General features: G+C 45.6%; 1 protein-coding gene across 3 annotated transcripts in view; it reads right to left on the bottom strand.

Moving 5' to 3' along the window:
* The window catches only part of LOC309559445 (class I histocompatibility antigen, F10 alpha chain-like), a 587,461-nt gene that overhangs the window by 347,007 nt on the left and 217,222 nt on the right, over positions 1 to 23,232 (bottom strand). For 2 of the 3 annotated variants that reach the window (XM_082262705.1, XM_082262704.1), the window contains exons 3-4: positions 15,451 to 15,729; positions 70 to 345 (exon numbers count right to left, since the gene is read on the bottom strand). The exons of the other annotated variant lie outside the window; for it this stretch is intronic. In XM_082262705.1, coding sequence (XP_082118831.1) covers positions 70 to 345; positions 15,451 to 15,729 — 555 coding nt within the window. The remainder of the gene's footprint in view (positions 1 to 69; positions 346 to 15,450; positions 15,730 to 23,232) is intronic. 3 annotated transcript variants of the gene reach the window in all.

The following is a 23,232-nucleotide window of genomic DNA, read 5'->3' as shown; positions in this document are numbered from 1 at the left end:
TTAGGATAATAAAACGCAGACCTCATGTGCATTCATGATTATTTTATTAAACTTTCTTCTACTACTCACCATATTTCTTAGTGAGAACTTCCTCCAGACTGCTGTGGTCCACATGACAGGAGTAAGTGTTTGCTTCCTCAGTTGGCACTTCCACACTGACTCTGATCTGATAGGTCCCATCAGGATGGGGGAGAATTGGACTCATTTCATCTGAAGGAACCTGGTCTACCCCATTCCTCATCCACTTCACATCCACAGGTCGTGGGTGAAACCCGTACACCAGGCACTGAAGTCTGGTCACATCATCCGACTGACGATGACCCCACACCTTCACCTCTGGACGCACTGAGAAGGAGATAAAACAAGAAAATATATAAAGCACTGATTGCAAACAGGTAAACTGTTCAATCGTTTGTCAGGATTCTAAAGAAAAACTACTTTTGGTTCCCCAGTCACTTCAAATTCACTTTAGTGTGTTTTTTACTGAAATTTTGTGTTCCCCAGACCTTTGCGTTAATAACGTGTGATGTAAAAAATTAGAGCTACCACTATATTATTCTGTAGGATGTCTGCCTTCGGAAAATGTATAATGTTTGGGGTTTTTTTTGTGTAATCTTCAGGCCAAAAATTATTTTTTAAACGCATGCAAAAATGTCTCTGGCAGAAAAAGGGTTAAGCTAGAAGCTATCCAGCAGCTTCCATAGACCCCCGATATGTGCGACTCCACCCCCAATATGTGCAACTATACCCCCCCCCATCTTGTTTCAGAGGCTCCAATTTTCCACCTCTGGGCCTGGGACCCGTAGGGCAGGTGTCACCATATAGAAATTGTTAATAAAACGTTTATGTTAGGGCACGCTAAAACATCTATTTCTACATTTTTTAGTAAAATATAAAAGATAAGGTTGTGCCAGGTAGACCAATACCTTAAAATTGTGCATGGTGGAGAAATGATAATGAACTTTTCCATACAGACAACATATTAAAAGCACCTACAGCGCATTCGTTTAGAGTTCGCTGTGAATAATGGGCCTAAAGTGAATGTTCTTACACGGAAGTGCGTGGTGATATGCAACATGTTTAGTGCAACTGACATTTTCATACATAGATGCCCCATAAGTGTGTTTGGTATGTGAGTAAACATGAGGACACAGGGGGGGCTCAGAATATTTTGGAGGATATAAAGTATTTAGGTGTAACTTTCATTTTTTACACTTTTTTTCCCCCACTTAACTTTTATCTATCACATATTACATATGTAATAGAATTTTGCTATGACAGGTTCTCTTTAATGAGACATTGGGGGTCTATTAGACCCCTGATGTCTCATCTGCGTTCTAATGAAGGTAATCGCAGATTGTGCAGCATTAGCTTCTTCCTCGGCTACAGTAGCCAGGGAAAGTGACAGCTGACCCTGAAAATACACATGGTTTTTCTCCTCTTGAAGGGGGATTTTTGAGGCAATCAAAGAAAAAAAATTGAAGTATTTATTGAGAACTGGTTAAAATAATATTAGCTACAAACATTGAATAACAACATTAACTAATCCTGGTCATATGGTCAAACTAGAGTAGAAACAAAGTTGATCATATGAAGGTGGATCCACATACAAATGCTCGATTAAAAAAAAAAAAAAAAAACATTTGTGGGGACAAAAAAAAGGAAAGAAAGGGAAAACATGACCCCCACCATGGGGAAAGGACCCCCAAGGGGGGAGAATGGTGAATCCGACGCATTTCGAATAACTTGCGAACTTTAAGTTCAAATCTTCATCAGGGATATGTGCATGTTGTAATCCCCTTTCTATAGAAAAAAGAGAAAGGCAAGGCTGACAACCTCACAACAAGATTTTTAGCTAGAGGATACACTAAATCCTGTCTTAGGAAATCTTTCAATAAAGTTAAAAATCTAGAAAGAAGGGATTTGATTTTCAAACCTGGGAAACAACGGGAAGATCATACGGTCAGGATGATTACCCGGTACTCCAAGGAACATGAAGCCATTACCAAAATCTTAACTAAACATTGGGATATTTTGACGGGTGATCAAACCCTATAAAAATTCATCTCCAATAAGCCATCGGTAGTGTTTAGAAGGGCAGGGTCAATTGGAGAAAGGTTAGTACAAAGTGAGTTCAAGGGGGATCCCAGAAATGATCCATGCAAAACCTGGGGCACGTACCCTTGTGGTACGTGTTCCTTCTGTCCCTATGTACAGAAAAGATTATCCTTCACTCTTCCCAATGGTGACAGATTTAGATTATGTAATTTTGCAAACTGCAAAACGAGGGGGGGTCGTCTACTTGGTGGAGTGTGAATGCGGTTCTTTTTTATGTGGGGAAGACCAAGCAAGAATTTCAGGCACGGGTTAACAAACATCTAGCAAGTATGAGAATAGGCAACCTCTACCTGCCCTTGGGCAGGCATGTTGCCTGGGACCACCACTATTGCACGCCTCTGGTCAACTTCACTGTCTTGGACCGCATTCACATTCCACCAAGGGGCGGCGACTGGAACAAGATTTTGCTTCAAAAAGAGGCTCGGTGGATCCGGAAATTAAATGCTACGGTAAGGCCGGGTCTCAATGAGGCTGAGAGATTTAGACCGTTTCTAGAGGGGTTTAGTTCTGGGAAGACGGATTGAGTGTTGTTTACAACTCCCCTGTTTGTCTTCCCATTCAACCATCACTTATCTCAATCTATATTTGTTTTCCAACAACTTTTGTTTCATTCTTATTTTATTTATTTATACACATAATTATTTTTTTTTCTCTCCTTCCCCCTTTTTTCTGTACATACTATTTTTAAGCAGGGCTTGTTTGTATACTATTTGCAAATTTGTATGTATATGTTATGTATTGTTGTTGGAACAAAGCACTTGTGAGGCTATGGCTGCTAATCCTTTCCGGTAGGAAACACCCCTTTTTTGGGATTATACCTGATCTGGAGTGGTGCTTTATGGCCACGTGAATGCGTTTCATTTGTTAAACTTGTTATGTTTATTTACATAAAAATTATATTGTAATTCAATTGTTTGATTTTTGTGGCTTGGAAACTGTGAGGAATCCTCCGTATAGATGCACATGGGATATTAACCACCACTCAGGCTAGGTTCATTACTGTATATATATATATATATATATTTATTTATTTATTGATTCTAATCCCTCTTATTTACCACTGTGGGATTTTGGACAGGATTATGGGTGCCATGACGGTTGGTTTGTGCAGTGCACCTATGTGGGTTGTCCCGCACGTGCGCCAGCATTCACTGACGTCCTTCAGTCCCTTTGTGTTTGACTCCCCACAATGGGTTAACCTTTCATGATTATTTATTACTAGACATTAAGCCCGTTAAATTAACGGGCGCTAGAACATATGGCTGAGCGGCTCTCGCTTATCTCTTTTTTTTTTCTAACAACGCGAGAGCCGCATGACATAGCCAGCTCTGCACATAGCGTCCCTGTTGCCTTAGCAACAGAGACACGCGCAGAGCTGACCGAGCGGCTCTCGCGTGCAAGCGCGTACCCGCCGCGTGCCCGCGCACACCCGCCGCTTCAAGAGTTTTGGCCGGCCGCCCGACTGGGGTTATGTAGGATATCTATTCTATATTAATAATATGCAGGTGTCTCTGCGTCCGTCCCTGTGTCTGTTGGATTGCGCACACCGACCGACCAAACTCACTGACAGCTCCGAGTCCGGGCAAAGAGCAGCAAGACTACAACTACGGAGAGTGGCTGGAGACAAATCATCTCTGCCTGAGGAAACCACCGCCATCTTGTGATAGCCTACATACACCCCAATATAATCACCTCATCATATACTATACACCCCAGTATCATCACCTCATCAGATATCCTGATGATACTGGGGTGTATAGTATATGATGAGGTGATTATATTGGGGTGTATAGTATGTAGGATATCACAATATATGATGAGGTGATTTCTGTCCTCAGCCCTGTGAGGTGAATTCCCAGTTGTAATACTCACAGTTGGCCAGTAGATGGCAGTGGTTTCCTCAGGCGGAGATGATTTGTCTCCGGCCGCTCTCCGTAGTTGTAGTCTTGCTGCTCTTTGCCCGGACTCGGAGCTGTCAGTGAGCTTGGTCGGTCGGTGTGCGGATTGTGTGTGTGGCCAGTCATGGCCTCTAGCGGCTCTATCCAGATCCCCCCGCGCCTGCCTCTTCTCCTGACCCATGATGGGGTGCTCCTGCCCGGCTCCAGCATGCGGGTGAGTGTAGACTCTCCGGCAGGGCCGGAGTGCGACTCATTTTCAGCCCTGGAGTTTCATGCCTTAGACCGGCCCACTTTAGTTCACGACTGACTATATTAAAAGAATGTAATTAAAACCTCAGAATATAAGTTTGCAATGGCTGCACGCATGGTGCAGGGGAATGCGGGGCTGCGCGCATGGTGCAGGGGAATGCGGGGCTGCGCGCATGGTGCAGGGGAATGCGGGGCTGCGCGCATGGTGCAGGGGAATGCGGGGCGGCGGGCATGGTGCAGGGGAATGCGGGCATACTGCAGGAGAATGCGGGGCTGCGGGCATACTACAGGAGATGCAGTGCTGCGGGCATGGTACAGGAGTACCATGCCTGCAGCACTGCATCTCTTTTAGTATGCCTGCAGCCCCGCATAATGGCAGGCAGTGCGGCAGTGGAGAGTCTCACTTACCTGTTCCTGATATGTGCTGGGGAGGATGGGGGAGCTCCTCGGTGTCGGAGGCCGGGTCCCGGGTATTGGGGTCACCCCCGATGATGGTGTGGTGTGAGGGCCGTTGTACTGCCGATAGTTTCAGTAGCCACCGTTCTAAATTCGTATGTGCTGGGGAGGCAGAGTTCCGATCAGTTGCCTTAGATTTAAAAATGGCGCCACCCGGCGCCAACACGTCATTGCGAATGCGCCGCCGCTCGGGAAAGCTCAAATACGTTCGGCTATTTCCGGAAATAGCTGAACGTGTACGGCTTTTACCGAGCAGCGGCGCATAAGCAATGACGTGTTGTCGCCGGGTGGCGCCATTTTTAAATCTAAGGCAACTGATCGGAAATCCGCCTCCCGCCGCCCCAGCACATACGAATTCAGAACGGTGGCTACTGAAACTATCGGTAGTACAACGGCCCTCACACCGCACCATCATCGGGGGTGACCCCCAATACCCGGCCTCCGACACCGAGGAGCTCCCCCAGCTTACACAGGTTAGTGCCCGCCCCCAGTCCCAACGGTTGTCCTGTGGCACATGCGCAGTAGCGCATTTCCACAGACACAGGGAATCTGGAATCTCTGGACGCAGGGACACATGGGTTTTATTAATATAGATACATATATTCCACTTAACCATAGGGGAACCTTTTATGATGTTTGATCTCCTTTCCCGAATTAGCGATGCATCTGATACAGCAGCTGGGACCTTCGGCCCCGGCTTGTTCAGCGCTCGCTTATCCTGTGTCGGTGGCTGTTAGTCTCCGGCTCTGCCCTCCTTACATGACGGAGCGGAACAGCCTCCGGCGTAATTTCCGGAGTGCCGGTTGTTGTGCTTCCGCTCCGTCGGCTTCCAGGCGATGACTTCCGGGTCTCGCCGAGAAGGGGGAGGCACCCTGCGCGCGTCTTCCCGCCGCGCATGGACAAACAAAAAGGAGACGCCAAGGATCATCGTTGGCGCCATTTTCTCCCACTCTCCTACACGGAAGGAGGTTGATATCTATACCACAGTTCAATAAGCAATTTGGGAGTGCATTCACGGCCATTTCATGAAGGCAACCACCGCACTTAATAACCCAGGATACTTTATGTCACTTTATGTCAATCAGTGATGTGTTTTTTCCTTTTTTTGTTCTTTTTTCTCTTTTTTTCTATAGAAAGGGGATTACAACATGCACCAATCCCTGATGAAGATTTGAACTTAAAGTTTGCAAGTTATTCGAAACGCATCGGATTCACCATTCTCCCGCCTTGGGGGTCCTTTCCCCATGGTGGGGGTCATGTTTTCCCCTTCTTTCCTTGTTTGTCACCACAAATGTTTTTTTTTTTTTTTTAATCAAGCATTTGTATGTGGATCCACCTTCATATGATCAACTATGTTTCTACTCTAGTTTGACCATATGACCAGGATTAGTTAATGTTGTTATTCAATGTTTGTACCTAATATTATTTTAACCAGTTCTCAATAAATACTTCAATTTTATTATAGATTTTTTTGCTCCTTTTTTTCTTTGATTGCCTCAAAAATCCCCCTTCAAGAGGAGAAAAACCATGTGTATTTTCAATGTCTCATGGGATGATGGCAACTATGGGTCACTCACCATCTGGCACAACTTTTTCTAGTGACAGCTGACCCTGGAAGTTATGTAATGAATGTCCCCTCCATGTTCATTCTAGTTCTCGTCTCCCTTGCCTCTACCCATTGGTACCCAACATGGGGGTCCTGGGCCTACAGCTGGGAACCTGGAGCCCAGAAAACAGGGTGGGGGGTTTTGTAGGGGGATCAATGGATGGGGCTCAGGTGTACAGTACACTTCCACCTGACATACGAGAGTTGGTGTGTCAGATTTACACTGCAGTCGATGTAGTGGTTGCAGTGAAAGCGTTCAACCCCCCAAAAAATGTTTTCTCCCCCGACCCCATGCACATACGTATATAAGTGCACACATTGGGGACACATTTATATGAATCTGCTAGTTGTGCTACACATTACATATCACCGCACACTGGAGTGAGAGCAATGAGAGGTTTTATAGTGTCATCTATGGACAATTTTGGGTACCAACATTTGTCACTATTTCACAGATGCACACAATTATAAGGCTTCACATGTTGCAGATCTATTGGCTTGGTGCAATCTCATCATATATATATATATAAAAAAAAATGGGTAATATATTGTGTTTCTGCACACAAAAATTAATTTTAGTGTATTTAATACTGAAATTGTCTTCTCTATAGGCCATTGCACTAATTGGAACTATTAGTATTTTATTCTCCAGGATCTCTGCTTTCAGATAATATATCATGTCTGGGGTTATAACTAATCTCCATATTTTATATATATATATCAATATTTTTTTTCTGGGTTGATATTTTCTTCTCTCTCTCCACACGTTAAAGGGGAACTAAACCCATCAATTTAACAGTTTCCAAAAGCTTGCTGAGAATGATAACTGTCACAGCTGCTTGTGCTCTCAACTGAACTGTCAATCCATCAAATGTCTGGTGCTATAACTGATCACATGTGCAGCACCATGGCAACTGCAGATCAGATAGACAGAGGCCAATGTGGCGGCTTCCTTGGCTAAAGGATCGGAGGGTTTTGTTCCACTTTAAGACATTGCTTCAAGAATCATACAAGATCAACTTCCACAATCCTTTATTTTGATGAACTTTATTTGACTTGTGTAGAAAGGTGACCACATAGAGTCCAATCTAAAGGGGGGGGGATATAAAGGTCCAAAAATAAAACATTTTTATAACCAAAATGAAGGTATCTTGGATGAGAGAAGAGATTGTACGGTGTATTTCCAGATCTTCGCTGTGACAGATTCTTCATCATTCTGTATCATCCTCTGTTCTGTGGTTTGGATGATGGACTTTTGGTTGTGGGTGGAGCACATGTTGTATATTAATTTATTTTATTTAGGGTGGAGCAATTGATACAGATTTTTTATTCCTGGCCATTCATTTAGACCTGGATTACACTAGTGCGATTTTTCAGCGACTTGCGACATTCGGGCAAAATGTAAAATCGCAGGTGAAGTGAAAACACAGATTTAATGGGTGCCGCCCTAATTGGCACGCTCTGAGTCACTGTGACAAAACAAAAACTTCTTGCACTACTTTTGGGAGATTCTTGTGCGGCACGACTCCCATAGACTTCAATGTATAAATCGCCAGCAAGTCATACATTTAAAAATGTCTTAGTTGCAGCGACTTTGCTGCAACATCTGAGGCAGGTTTTTTTTTTTTTAACCCTCACCTCTCCTTCCTGGTCATCCTCGCTGCCTAAAAACTTCCTCCCTAGCACATTCCATTCACACCCGAGTGTAGCGGAAACGCATGTTCCTGCTTACATTATTTTTTTGCATTTTTTTATATGTATTTTTTACACAATTGAATGGGCTGTCCTACGTACGACGAATGTCTCAAAGTAGCTCAAGAACCCTTTGGGTCATGGAGCATCACGCATTTTGGCAGCATCTGCTAACCGTGATTAGGGGGTCATTAACAATTAGGCAACAACAACATCACATCTACGAGTTTCTGAACCCGCAGCAACCCGTGTTTTGAAAAAACACAGCAAAACGCACATCACGCTTGCATTGTTATCAGCGTTCCCCTATAGCAGGGGTAATGAATTAAAATTCAAGGAGGTCCGGTCGCTAAAATTTTCTTTGGGCCGAGGTCCGAATCTGAAGTCTGAGCTATGACTCAGAAAGATGGGCAAAACAAAAACGTGTCCATCAGCGTTGCTCTTAACATAAAATATGCCCATTTGAGTGCCCCCTAACATAAAATGTGTCCATCAGCGTGCCCCTTAACATAAAATAAGGAGAACGCTGATGGGCACATTTTATGTTAGGGGGCACTCTGATGGGCACATTTTATGTTAGGGGGCACGCTGATGGGCACATTTTATGTTAGGGGGCACGCTGATGGGCACATTTTGTTAGGGGGCACACTGATGGGCAAAACAAAACGTGTCCATCAGTGTTGCTCTTAACATAAAATATGTCCATTAAAGTGCCCCTTAACATAAAATGTGCCCATCAGAGTGCCCCCTAACATAAAATGTGCCCATCAGAGTGCCCCCTAACATAAAATGTGCCCATCAGCGTGACCCTTAGCATAAAATTTGCCCATCAGCGTGCCCCCTAGCATAAAATGTGCCCATCGGCGTGACCCTTAGCATAAAATTTGCCCATCAGCATGCCCCTTAACATAAAATATGCCCATCAGTGTGACCCTAACATAAAATAAGGGGAACGCTGATGGGCACATTTTATGTTAGGGGGCACTTTGATGGGCACATTTTATGTTAGGGGGCATTCTGATGGGCACATTTTATGTTAGGGGCACTTTGATGGGCACATTTTATGTTAGGCGGCATTCTGATGGGCATATTTTATGTTAAGGGGAACTCTAATGGGCATATTTTATGTTAAGAGCAACGCTGATGGACACGTTTTGTTTTGCCCATCAGCGTGCCCCTTAACATAAAATGTTCCCATTAGAGTGCCCCTTAACATAAAATGTTCCCATTAGAGTGCCCCTTAACATAAAATGTTCCCATTAGAGTGCCCCTTAACATATGGGGCACTCTAATGGGAACATTTTATGTTAAGGGGCACTCTAATGGGAACATTTTATGTTAAGGGGAACTCTAATGGGAACATTTTATGTTAAGGGGCACTCTAATGGGAACATTTTATGTTAAGGGGCACGCTGATGGGCAAAACAAAACGTGTCCATCAGCGTTGCTCTTAACATAAAATATGCCCATTAGAGTTCCCCTTAACATAAAATATGCCCATTAGAGTTCCCCTTAACATAAAATATGCCTATTAGAGTGCCCCTTAACATAAAATTTGCCCATCAGCGTGACCCTTAACATAAAATAAGGCGCACGCTGATGGGCACATTTTATGCTAGGGGGGACTCTAATAGGCATATTTTATGGGGCACTCTAATGGACACAAATGTGTGCCCCTTAACAAAATATGCCCATCAGTCTGCATTTTATAAAAATGTGCCCCACATACCTTTGGGAGCAGAAAATGCGGGAGCCAGGAGCAGCGAACGTCAGAGGGGCAGGGCGTGCTCGCGGCTAGGCTGAGTGTGAGAGTCAGGAGCCGCAGTTAGGAGCAGGGGGGCGGGGCCCGCTCGTGACGTCACGCCCTAACTCACGGCTGGCTGGGAGGAAGCCGAAGAAAGAAGCAGGGGGCGGGGCCCGCTCGTGACGTCACGCCCCAACTCGCGGCTGGCTGGGAGGGAGCCGAAGAAAGAAGCAGGGGGCGGGGCGCACACATGTAATGTCACTGGTTGCTGGGACACCCACGGTCCCAGCAAACTAATAACTACTTACAGTGGCGGCCTGACGGGTCCGGGCAGAAGCATCGTGCGGGCCGCTCCTGGACCGCGGGCCGCCATTTAGTGACGGCTACCCTATAGCCTTTTCAGAACACACGCAACCCACACAAAGTGCATGGCAACACCCACCACATGCATGTTGCACTCATGATGCCATTTAGGCTGCAGTCACAACCGCAAGTTTCTAAATGCATGGCAAACCACAAAACAGATGCTTTGCCGCACGTTTCAAAAACGCACAGCAATGTGCATCACACCTCAGTTACCATTTAGGCTGCGTTCTCATCTGTGTTTTGTGGCAACCCACATAAAAAAATGTGCAGCAAAGCGCATTTTGCTTGTGTTACCATTCATTCACACCTGCGCATTTCCAAGTGCACGGCAGCCCAGAATAAAATGCACTCTATCCCATGTGATTCAAAAACAGCCTGCAATGTGCGTTACCCTTGCCCTACCATTCATTCACATCTGCGTGTTTTTGAACACAAAGCAACTTGCAAAAAAATGCACGCTTTTCTGTGCATTACAAAAATGCATGGCAATGTGCGTCATTCTTGCGCTACCATTCGTTTACATCTGTGTGTTTCAGAATGCACAGCAACCCGCAGCAAAATGCACACTTTGACGTGAATTTCAAAAAAGTGTGGCAACGCATGTTGTGCCTGCCTTACCATTTGTTTACATCTGCACACTTCCGAATGCATGGCAACCCGCAGGAAAACACTTGCTTTGCCCTGAATTTTGAAAATGTGCAGAAATGTGCATCACGCGTGCGTTACCATTTAGGCTTTGCTCTCATCTGCTCATTAAAATACACGCTTTGCTCTGCATTTTGAAAATTTGCAGTACCATTCGCTTGCATCTGTGTGTTTTCGAATGCACAACAACCCGCAAGTAAAATCCCCACTTGTTCTAAAGTTTAAAAAAACGTGTGGCAATGTGTGTCATGCTTGCATTACCATTCGTTTACATCTGTCTGCTTCTGAACGCACAGCAATAAAACGCACACTTTGTCATGTGTGTTGAAAACGCACAACACGCGTTGCGCTCAGTTTACCATTCGTTTGCATCTGTACATTTCCAAATGCACAGCAAACTGCAAGTAAAGCGCACACTTTCAAAAAAATGCGCTGCAATGTGCAATTTACTTCCATTACCATTCATTTGCATCTGCGCGTTTCTAAATGTAGGGCAACCTTCAAGAAAACGCATGCTTTGCTGTGCATTACGAAAATGTGCGGCAATTTGCGTCACACTTGCATTTGCATTAAGGCTGCATTCTCATCTGCACATTTCTGAATGCGCGTGGTGCTTGCATTACTAATTACATTTCCACACTTCCAAGTGCACAGCAACCAAAAATGAAACGCACGCTTTGCGGTGGGTTTCAAAGACATGTGGCAATGGGTTTTGCACTTGCATCACGGTTTGTTTGCATCTGCGTTTTTCCTAACGCATGGAAATCAGCAAAAATGCACACTTTGCTGTGAATTTCAATTACAGCCTGCAACACACGTTGTGCTTCCATTACCATTAGTTTGCATCTGCATGTTTCACTCAGGAACACACGGAAACCCACAAGAAATACTTTGTTGCGGGTTACAAAAATGCGTGGCGATGTGCGTTCTGCTTGCGTTACCAGTTAAGCTGTGTTCATGAATGCGCTGCAATGCAATTGTGCTTGTGTTATCATTCATTTACATCAGTGCATTTCAGGACCCATGGCAACCTGCAAGAAAATGCACGCTTTGTCGTGCGTTTCGAAATAGCGTGGCAATGTGTGTCACATTTGCGTTACCATTTAGCGTTCGTATGTTTGTGTTTGTGAATGCGTGCCAACCTGCACAGAAAACGCATGCTATGCCACATGTTTTGGAAATGTGAATTGCAATTGTTTTGCCACAAGTGTGATGCGCATTTGCAGCGGATTTCTAAAATTCCCAGCAAGGCACGCATTTTGTGTGTGGGATGTCGCGCATTTGGAAACCTGCAGATGTAAATGCAGCCTGATTGATAATGACACCCCAGTTGTGGTTGGCAGATGAGTGTTTTGCCGTGCAAAAAAATAACGTTCATGGAAAAAAACATGCGACACTCCACTACTGAAAACGTTTCAGAGCTACTTTGGAGCATTTGTTGTGCAAAGCGCAGTCCATTCAAGTGAAAGGGCTGCCCATTGCGCAACGCATCTTTACACTTACAAATGCACAAAAAAGTGAGTGGGAACACGCATTTCCGCTATGCTCAGGTGTGAATGGAATGTGCAAGTGAGGAAGTTTTAGGCAGTGAGGATGATCAGGAAGGGGAGACGAGGGGGGGGGGGGGGGGGTAAAGAAAACACCACTAATCTCATCAAGTAGCAGAGGAATGCTTGTTATCAGTAAGGCTCCAATCACACTTGTGCGACTTACAATGTGACTTTGACCATCAAATTTGCATGACAAGTCGCAGCCCATTCCTTTCAATGGCACCTGTTGAAATCGGTGTGACAAAGTCATAGTGACTTTGAAAAGGTGCCTGCACTACTTTAATGAGACTTTGTTCTAGAGAGAATAAAGTCAGATCAAAGTTGCATGGAAATTGTGTGACTTTGGAGTCGTGCCGGTGTGAATGGAGGCTTAATTCAATTTGAAATTATTTTGACCACCTGGACTCCGGGAAGTCATAGAGCAACGTTATGCTGGAAGTCGCAGTTGTGATAGTGTGAAGCAGGGCTTAGTTCTCCTTCTAGGGTGGAGCAATTGATGAAAATAATATATTAGACACAATTCAGTGTTGGGTGGAGAATACACTTCATGGACATTTCTATATGTTTGGATTGTTATGTATTGTACGGTGTGTAGATCACACATTGTACGGTGTATTATACACTCAGTGTAGGGTGGAGTATACACTGGGATACAATGTGTGATCTGCACACCATACAATACATAATCTCAGTGTATACTCCACCCAGTAATCTCGGTTCTTCATCTCCTATGACATGTTGTGTAGTAATTCCCGGTAACACTCCCTGTATGGGGGTGCAGGGAGCGGATCATACTGGGCGGGGGAACACTCCGTGTGACATGTGCGATGGAAGCAGTTACAGGAAGATGTATAGAGGAGACTGATCTCTGAGGAGAACCCCGAGATCTGGAATGAGTCATTGCGGGGGAGGGGAGATTATTCCTTCCATCACCCCAACACTCACTGATATAACCCAACATCTACACACTAGCAGACATGAATAGACACAGACTGGGATGGACAGACAGATCACTGACAGACAGACCAGTACAGATTGTCAGGAATGAGTCTTTACTGGTAGGATGAGAAGCCACACCCACTTCATTAAACTCCACCCACTTGTGAACCATGCACTGTATAGGGTGTTATAAGGAGTGGGTGTGGAGTCAGATGACAGTGGGTGGAGAATGATAGAAGTGGGCGGGGTGTAATGTAGTAGTACAATGTATTAGTGATGGGAAGTTCAATTCTTCCAAGTGAATCGATTCATTTAGAATTACTCATTGAAATGAAGCGATTCATGAATCCATTCTTTGGTTCACTTCCTGAGTCTGCTGACAAGAAAGTGAACTGAAGCTCTGACTCACCCTTACTTCATACAGCAACCCCTGTATACCATATACAGAGAACTAACCCACAGAGCTGACACTCTAATATACAGACAGAGGTTACAGTACATAGAGAGATGTGTGTCCTGCAGAGCTAACACTCTATATACTGTATCCTCTCTGTATATTAGAGTGTTAGCTCTGCAGGACACACACCTCTCTATATACTGTATCCTCTCTGTATATTAGAGCGTCAGCGCTGCAGGACACACACCTGTCTATATACTATATCTGTATCCTCTTTGTATATTAGAGCGTCAGCTCTGCAGGACACACACCTGTCTATATACTATATCTGTATCCTCTTTGTATATTAGAGCGTCAGCTCTGCAGGACACACACCTGTCTATATACTATATCTGTATCCTCTTTGTATATTAGAGCATCAGCTCTGCAGGACACACACCTGTCTATATAATATATCTGTATCCTCTCTGTATATTAGCGAGAGGTGTTTCCTGCAGAGCTGACGCTCTAATATACAGAGAGGATACAGAGACAGTATATAGAGAGATGTGTGTCCTGCAGAGCTAACACTCTAAGTAAAGGGTTAAATAATAAATCTGAATTTTGATCTCTTCTCATCTGCTGGCTGTGTCCTCTGTCTGTCTGTGTCCTATCACTGCTATGACCTGATCATTGATTTGGTGTACTGTTTTACTGGTGGTGAATGATTCTCTCAGTGTACTCGGTTCTGAGACTCAAATGATTCTTTCAGTGTTCGGTTCTAACTGAGACTGACTCACATGTGACGGTTCTCTGACTCAGTAATTGGCTGGCTGTATGGAGTACTCTTGACTCAGAACTGTGATAGGTTGTTTCCAGCGTGTCAGTTGGTTGCAGGGCGGAGCTAAGCTCTCACTGTAGGATCATATTACCAGACCTGTCTCTCCTATTGGGTGAGTCACAGGTGTAGTGATGGGAAGGTCGACTCTTTGAAGTGAATCGGTTCATTTCGAGTCACTCACTGAAATGAAGCGATTCATGAATGGAATCTTCAGTTCACTTGCTGAGTCTGCAGACAAACAATGAATCATCCTGAAGTAAGGCTGAGTGAGTGAGTAATGGCTTTGCAGACACAGCTAATGATCTGAAGAATCAATACAACAACCAAGCAGTGTATACCATAAACATAGACTGAACCACAGAGCTGACATTCTAATAAAGCCATTCTGATAATATTGCAGTCATTAAAAATATTTAATGATGTTTTATTACATTTTATTAAATAATATATATAAAATATTTTTAAAATCCTGTTTAGTGTTTAGAAAAATTTACAAAGGGTTAAATAATTAACCCTTTGTCTGTCCCCACAGTCTGATTTCACACTGCTGCTGCATGATTGGTTTGGTGTATTGTTGTAGTGGAGGTGATTTCAGTGCAATGAACTCCCTCAAACGATTCTTTTATCATGTTCGGTTCTTCCAACCGACTCAGTAACTGGTCTGGGGAACTGTGATTGGCTTCCTTACACTTTGCAGCATGTAAATGTGCTAGGAGATTCTGATTGGTTGCAGGGCGGGGCTAAACTCTCACTCTAGGATCAGATTACAGAGCCGGAGTCTTCTATTCAGTGATCACAGATGAAGAGTTTTCATACCGAGTCATCCATGAATAGAATCGATTCAAAGGAACGATCCGTTGATGAATGGACATCACTATGTGTGTGATAGAGTCAGTGAGATGATCCATCCGCTTCACTGAATAGAAGGATCCATAGAATGTATAGAATAATGTATATAATGTGCGCTCACCTCTCCTCTCCAGATCTTCTCTCCCGTACTCTATGTATTTCTTCAGCGATTCTATACAGTAATTCTCCAGATAATTCTTGTCTCTCTCCCCCGCTCTCTCCTCCGGACTGTTCCATCTCTGTGTGGTGATCTGAGCCTCATTCATGGTCGGGATATAGATTCCTCTCTGTGTGTCCAGATACATGAGATCTCTCCCATCATATCCGTACTGCATATACCCCGCAGTGCCGCCGTCATCTCTCAGCTCACAGCCGTACATCCACTGTACAATATGGATCCCTGCAGAGAGAAGAGGAAGATGTGACCTGGGATCAGAGGAAGTGTCCAGCAATGGATGTCCCATGTGATGGGCGGGGTGTGACATTTATAGGGAGTTCTATTACACACTCTGTATATTTCTACACTCACCATCCCCCCTCATCATCTGCACCACGGGGTGAACTACAAGTCTCAGCAATCCCCCCTCAGACACATGTGAAGAAGCAGAGTAAGCGGAATCCTGCACCCCTCCCCCCACCACTGTGTACCCCGGGAGGCATCCGCTAATTCACCACCTACGCCGAGTCACATGACTGGAAGACCCAAAGGCAACCGCATGGGAAAGTACAACTATGGGAGCGCTGAGAAGCTGCTTATCACTGATTGGATGCTCTGAGCTGTCAATCACCCCAACATCCAATCAAATGGAATGTCTTCAGGCAGCCGCTTGGTCAGAGACAAGAGGAACGTTCCATCCCATAGCGGGGGAGGGGGAGATGAATCCATTGTACAACTCTGAGAAATGATAATAATATACAAATCAATGGATCAGTCCCAGTGAGAGAAGTGACGGAGAGTGCGGATCACTGACTGACACTCCGACCAGGGAAGATCATACAGAGTGTAATATATATATATATACTGTATACTGTCACTGCACACCGAGATCAGAGAGATCCGCTTCATATCATACAAACTTCATCCAATCCTACAGAGATCACACCGAGACTTTATATAGAGATGAGGAGAGAAATCTGTGTTATCAGGGGTCATCACCTCATACCATCCCCCCCCCCCCCCATCATCTCATACCATCCCCCCCCCCCATCATCATCTCATACCATCCCCCCCCCCCATCATCTCATACCATCCCCCCCCCCCATCATCTCATACCATCCCCCCCCCCATCATCTCATACCATCCCCCCCCCCATCATCTCATACCACCCCCCCCCCCCATCATCTCATACCACCCCCCCCCCCATCATCATCTCATACCATCCCCCCCCCCATCATCTCATACCACCCCCCCCCCCATCATCTCATACCACCCCCCCCCCCCATCATCATCTCATACCATCCCCCCCATAGTATCATACCATCCCCCAATCATCATCTCAAACTATCCCCCCCTAATCTCATAACATCCCTCCCACCCCCCCCCCCTCATCTCATACCACCCCCCTCCCCCCATCTCACACCATCCTCCCATCATCTCCTACTATCCCCCCCTAATCTCATACCATCCCCTCCAATCATCTCATACCATCCCCCCATCATCTCAAACTATCCCCCATCATCCCATACCATCCCCCTCCCCTTCCCATCATCTCATACCATCCCCCCATAATTGTAGAGAGGAAACCTGAACAGAGAACTATGGAGGCCCCATCCCCCTCCTCTCACTGTCCTGTCTGTCATGTTGATCCGGAGGATTCAGTACTTTGTGATCACAGAGCTGGGAGAAGATTGCAGGGAAGATGAGAGCGATAAAAGGGAGAAGTGTGACCAGGAGACTATCAGAGGGGGGTCAGCAATGGCGGCACCCCCCTATATTTCTACACTGGATTCCTCCCATCCCCCCCTCATCACAAATATTCCTCCGTTCTGTACTCAGGAAATCATTCCCATCCTCCGCTGGATTATAGAACACAACTACACTGATATCTCCTATATCTCTCATCTGATGAGGTCACAAGTCATGGAGTCGGAGTAATGCTCATCTCCTGGCCACTTACCTCTGTACAGGGACCGGATCCTCCACACAGCACAGATCCACCTGCTGGGGAACTACAAATCCCATCACTGCCCCATACTCAATGAGATGGCAATGCCTGCTGGGACTTGTAGTTCCACTACAGCTGGAGATCTGCTGTTCTCCTATCACTGATGTAAAGGAAATGTCTGCGGTCACTGGGATTCCTGTCTGCTCGGATCTGTTTATGTAATAACTGTCCTGTGCAGCCGACGGGGTTTTACCAGAACCAGGACCGGTTATCCCGGATCCCATCCATCACTATTCATAGGAAATCTGTATTGTAGAAGGACCAGAACATACATTGGAAGACTTCATCCCAATTGTCCGACTTCATGGAAACCTGAACTGAGAGGAATATGGCGGCTGCAGGAGAGGGCTGGCAGCCTTGGGCCTGGGGGGCAAGTCCAGTCAAGTGGCCCATTGAACCACCGAATCAGCTCACCATCTATACCCACCTGGTTTATAACGGATATTGAGGTTATGAAGCAAGACAAAAATGATACAATGTGGTAACATAATTTAATGTTAATAGCAACAAAGGAGATTTAACAAAAATAATGCATCAATGCAGCCTCACCAGTGCCCATCTGTGCAGCCTGACCAGTGCCCATCAGCTCAGCCTCATCAGTGTCCACCAGTGCAGCCTCATCAGTTCCCATCAATGCAGCCTCATCGGTCCCCATCAACACAGCACCACCAGTGTCCATCAGTGCAGCCTCATCAGTGCTCATCAATGCAGCCTGATCATTGCCCATCAATGCAGCCTCACCAGTGCATATAAGCTCAGCCTCATCAGTGCAGCTTGATCAGTGCCGCCTATCAGTGCCCATCAGTGCTGCCTACTAGTGCTGCATATCAATCCAGCTTAGTGCTTACCATTGCCGCCACATTCTCTGCCCTGCTGACCCCGTCCTATGTCCCACTGACCCCCATCCTCTGCCCTCGTGTCCCAAGGTCTGATAAGGAAGCCGCAGCCATTCGCTGTGAACAGCTGTGACTTCCTCATCAGACCCTAAGACAAGAACAGTATACTGTGGCTGGGGTGGGACACATTTAGATGGGGGGGGGGGGTGCCCGATTTAAGTCTTGCCTAGGGAAGCACAAAAAATAAAATACACCATTGGACACTGATGCATTAGTGACTAGTGGCAGTCATTAACCCCTTTGTGCTGCATTTGTGGTACCAGTGTCAGTGTATATAAACTATTTCATGCTGCACAATACAGGGGTTAATTAACACTGACACTGGTGCCACTGTCACTAATGCAGCACAAAGGGGTTAATTAACACTGATGATGCCACTGCAACTGATGCAGCACAAAGGGGTTACTTAACTGCCACTGGTCACTAATGCAGCAGTGGCAGTACATTAACCCCCTCCATGCTGCATTTTACAAACAGCATGGTAAATTAACCCCTCCCCCCAATGAGTTAATCACTTCAGCCAGTTCACACAGCTAAGACACTGACACAACAGAACCTTAGGTAAGGTGTATTACCCTCACTTGCACAGAGCTTCACTGGCTCCTCGCAGATCTTAGCAGAAACAATCTCCTCTGTCCTTTCTTCCCTCCTCCTGGCCTCTGGATGACATCACGCTCGGCCGGGACTAGGAAGCTCCTATCGGGTGGAGACGACTCCGCCTGACCGGGAAGTGACTGGACTCACCAGTCAAAGAGGCCACTTGCTCCGCACCGCTTCCACCCCTGCAGACAGGCATGACACCCGCCAGCCGCCGATGCATTGTATTATACTTGCAGAGCTGCAGCGGAGCAGTGACATAATCGCATTGCTCCGCTCTGCAAGTATAAGACAATGTAGCGGCGGCTGGCGGGTGTCATGCCTGTCTGTAGGGGTGGAAGCGGTGCGGAGCAAGTGGCCTTTTTACGAGGCATCAGAGCAGCCTGGAGGGCAATTGCCTCCCTGCCCCCGGCCCAGTCCGACCCTGGGCGGCTGCCATTACTGACCTCTTTCTGAGAATACCATCTGCCTGGCTGTCCCTGGGTTCAGTGCTTTCTGAGTCCCTGACCTAGAAGAAGCATGCAGCAAATGAAGTGAGACTTTCTAATCTGCAAACTTCCTCTGGGTCAGTGATTCATGAAATATGAACACCCTTGGATCCTTTTCTTATGGGTTTGCGGAAGGAGAACAGCTAATCTATAATTCAAAATGATATAAAGGTTTAATTCTGAGATAAGAGGTCAGGTTAGTGCAGGCTAGCAGTCCTTCCCGCTCAAAATTCCTGCTTTTTTTCAGTAGTTAGGGAGTTTAGTCTTGGTATCTGGGGAGTTTAGGAGTACCCCTATTTTTAGGGACAAATGGGGTGCATTCCCGCTCTTTTCTCCCACCTAAAACGTCACTGGGGGCTATTTAACCCCTTAAGCCCTGGAAGATTTTACCCCCTTCCTGACCAGGGCCTATTTTGCGATTCGGCACTGCGTGACTTTAACAGACAATTGCACGGTCGTGCGACGCTGTACCCAAACAAAATGTACGTCCTTTTTTTCCCACAAATAGAGCTTTCTTTTGGTGGTATTCGATCACCTGTGCGATTTTTTGATCATGCGCTATAAACAAAAAAAAGCGACAATTTTGCAAAAATAACAATATTTTTCACATTTTTTTATATAAGTTAAAGATTTTTGTAATTTTTGTTGTTTTTTTTAACGAGTAATGGCGGCGATCTGCGTTTTTTTTTGCGGGACTTCGACATTGCGGCGGACAGATCGGACCCTTGACTGACATTTTTGACACTTTTGGGGGTACCAGTGACATTACTACAGTAAATCAGTGCTATACATATGCACTGTTGCTGTAAAAATGACACTGGGAGGGAAGGGGTTAACTTTATTGGAGAGGGAGAGGTTAAGTGTGTCCCTAGGGGCGTGTTTCTTACTGTGATTGGCTGTGGCTGTGTGTGTAACAGCACAGATCAACGGTCCTACATAGCAGGACCGAGTGATCAGTGCTTTTACACAGGGGAGAATGACAGGCGGCTTTGTTTACATTAGCCGCCTGCCTTTCTCCCTCTCCACCCAACGATCGCGAGTGACCGGCGGACATCGGGTCCGCCGGTCACACGCGCGGGCTACTTCGGGTACGAGCAGGGGCGGGAGCGCGCCTCTGGCGGCGTGCGCTCGCCCCCTATTCGCTCCCAGGCTAGTGACGTACTGGTACGTCACTTTGCCTGGGAGGGGCTGACCGCCGCCGTATATAGTCGGGCAGCGGTCGGCAAGTGGTTAAGCAGCTATCCCAGGATATCAGGGCTCAAGCTAAAATTGTTTTGACTACAGCGTTCCCCTCCCCCCCTCCCCTGGTTTGTCGTGGCCAAATTATTCGGTGGTTAGGTCACCTCTACATGGCAGAGAGGGACAGTGTGTTTATATTCATTGTATATGTGTTAGGTGATCGTTTAAGGCTTCCTTCACATGTGGGCGTAGCAGATTGCGGGAAGAATCACTGCAACTCTGCCCGCAATCTGGAAATCATTACAAATCGCGGGACGCCTGTGTGATGCCCGTGATTTGCAATGGCACTCCAAACGCTGTGCGATGTTGCCGCGATTTCTGCCTGCCGAATCGCTGTAACATTGTGCAAACAAAATCGCGGGACGCATAACCCCCCAAAAAAGGTCCAAGAGCTTCTTTGGGGCGTCATGTGTCCCATAATTTTTTTTGCACAATGTTACAGCGATTCGGCAGGCGGAAATCGCGGCAACATCGCACAGCGTTTGGGGTGCCATTGCAAACCATGGGCATCACACAGGCGTCCCGCGATTTGCAAGGATTTCCAGATTGCGGGCAGAATCGCAGTGATTCTGCCTGCAATCCGCTAGGCCCACATGTGAACGTAGCCTAAATATGATATGTTGTTTGAACAAGCCGAGGTGTTATGACTGGGTGGTTTGAGTTGTTACAATTATTTTGATTTATTTATTTATTTAAAAAAAAAAAAAAAAAACAGTAATAAACGGCCGCGGCCTAATTTTATCCAACTCATTTTGTCTACAGTGTCTTTATTCACGGTAATTAATGATTTATTGTTATGTTTTAATTTATGTGATAACCATTCCGTCCTGCCATCCCATGCATCATGTCTGTATTTGCATTACAGTGTGAATGGGACACACAGGCAACAATTGTGGTGTCTGACATTTTACAATGCAGGAAACGCCGATCACCGCACTGTGTGAGTTCAGCCTGAAGATCAGACATGGCAGCCTACAGATTTCATTGTAATTATCAGATATTGGAGTCATAGGCCCCTTTCACACATGGAGTCCGTCGGACGGACTGTGTTCATCTCAGCAGGGGATCGATCCGCCGATCCCCCGCTGAGCAGAATGACAGCTGTTCTCTGTACTGTGTGTGGAGACATAGCTGTCAGTTCCCCATGCATCTCTATGGGGGAATCAGATTGGAATGGACCGTCGGTCCATTCTCATCCGATCTGCTGGACGGATGGAAAATAGGGTTTTCTTTTCACCCGTTTCTGCAGTGCTTTTTGCGGTGTGTTTTGCATTTTTTTTTCACATGCATTTTTGGTGCGTTTTCCCACGTTTTTGATGGGTTTTACATTTCTTATGCTTTTTTGTTGTTGACCAGAATAAAAAAAACACAAATTGCAGAAAAAACACACTACATGCTTTTCTGCAGCTTCTCCATTAAAGCTTATTGAACCAAAAATGCACCGTTTTGCGTTTAAAAAAGTCCCCGACCCTTTCCAAAAATGCAGCAGCTGAAAAAAGCACAGATGTGAACGCGTCCCATAGGAAACCATGTTAACCACGTGCCGACCGCCAGCAGTGCATATACTGCAGCAAGTCAGATCTATTGCATGAAACAACATCCCTGTAACATCATTTTGTGCAATAGCCAGTGGGGACGCGCACGCTGATTGGCCAGAGAGGGAACCAATCAGCAGGTCTGGCAGATGCGATGTCCACCAGCCACCTGCGATCACTCCCCAGAGAGACAGAATGGCGGTCTGCTGATGAAAACAAGGAAGACGGCTGTTCGGTCAGAGATGATCTCGTGTTCCTGCTATTTTGAACCACAGATCTCAGTGTTCATCTAGTGAGTCCATCCCTCACACAGTTAGAAAGCGCCCCCTAGGGACACATTTAACCCTCTGATTGCCCCTGGTGTTAACCCCTTTCCTGCCAGTGTCATTAGTACAGTGACTGTATATTTTTAGCACTGATAATATGGTCACTGGTCCCCTCAAAAGTGTCAGTTAGGGGTTTGATCTGTCCGCCATAATGTCGCAGTCCCGCTAAAAAAAAATTTCGCTGATCGACACCATTACTAGTAAAACAAATAAATCAATAAAAATGACAAATCTATCCCTAAGTTTGTAGATGTGATCATTTTTGCACAAACCAATCAATATACACTTATTGGAATTTTATTTTTACCAAAAATACGTAGCAGAATAAATATTGGCCTAAAATGATGAAAAAAATTTTTTTTTTTATTGGACGTTTTATAGCAGAAAGAAAAAAAAATATTGTTTTTTCAAAGTTGTTGTTTTTTTTTGTTTATAGCGCAAAAAATAAAAACCGCAGAGGTGATCGAATACCACCAAAAGAAAGGCATGAATTGTATTTGGGTACAGCGTTGCATGACCGTGCAATTGTCAGTTAAAGTATTGCAGTGTCGTATTGCAAAAAATGTCCTGGTCATTAAGGGGGTAAAACTTTCCGGTCCAGAAGGGGTTAAATGGACTGCAGTGCGTTTCTGCAAAAAGCACCAAGAAACGCACACA

The sequence above is a fragment of the Pelophylax lessonae genome (assembly GCF_965119305.1).
Source record: "Pelophylax lessonae genome assembly, chromosome: 7".
NCBI lineage: Eukaryota > Metazoa > Chordata > Amphibia > Anura > Ranidae > Pelophylax > Pelophylax lessonae.
Note: the sequence above shows the minus strand (reverse complement) of the source record. Positions and strands in the feature narration are given on the sequence as shown.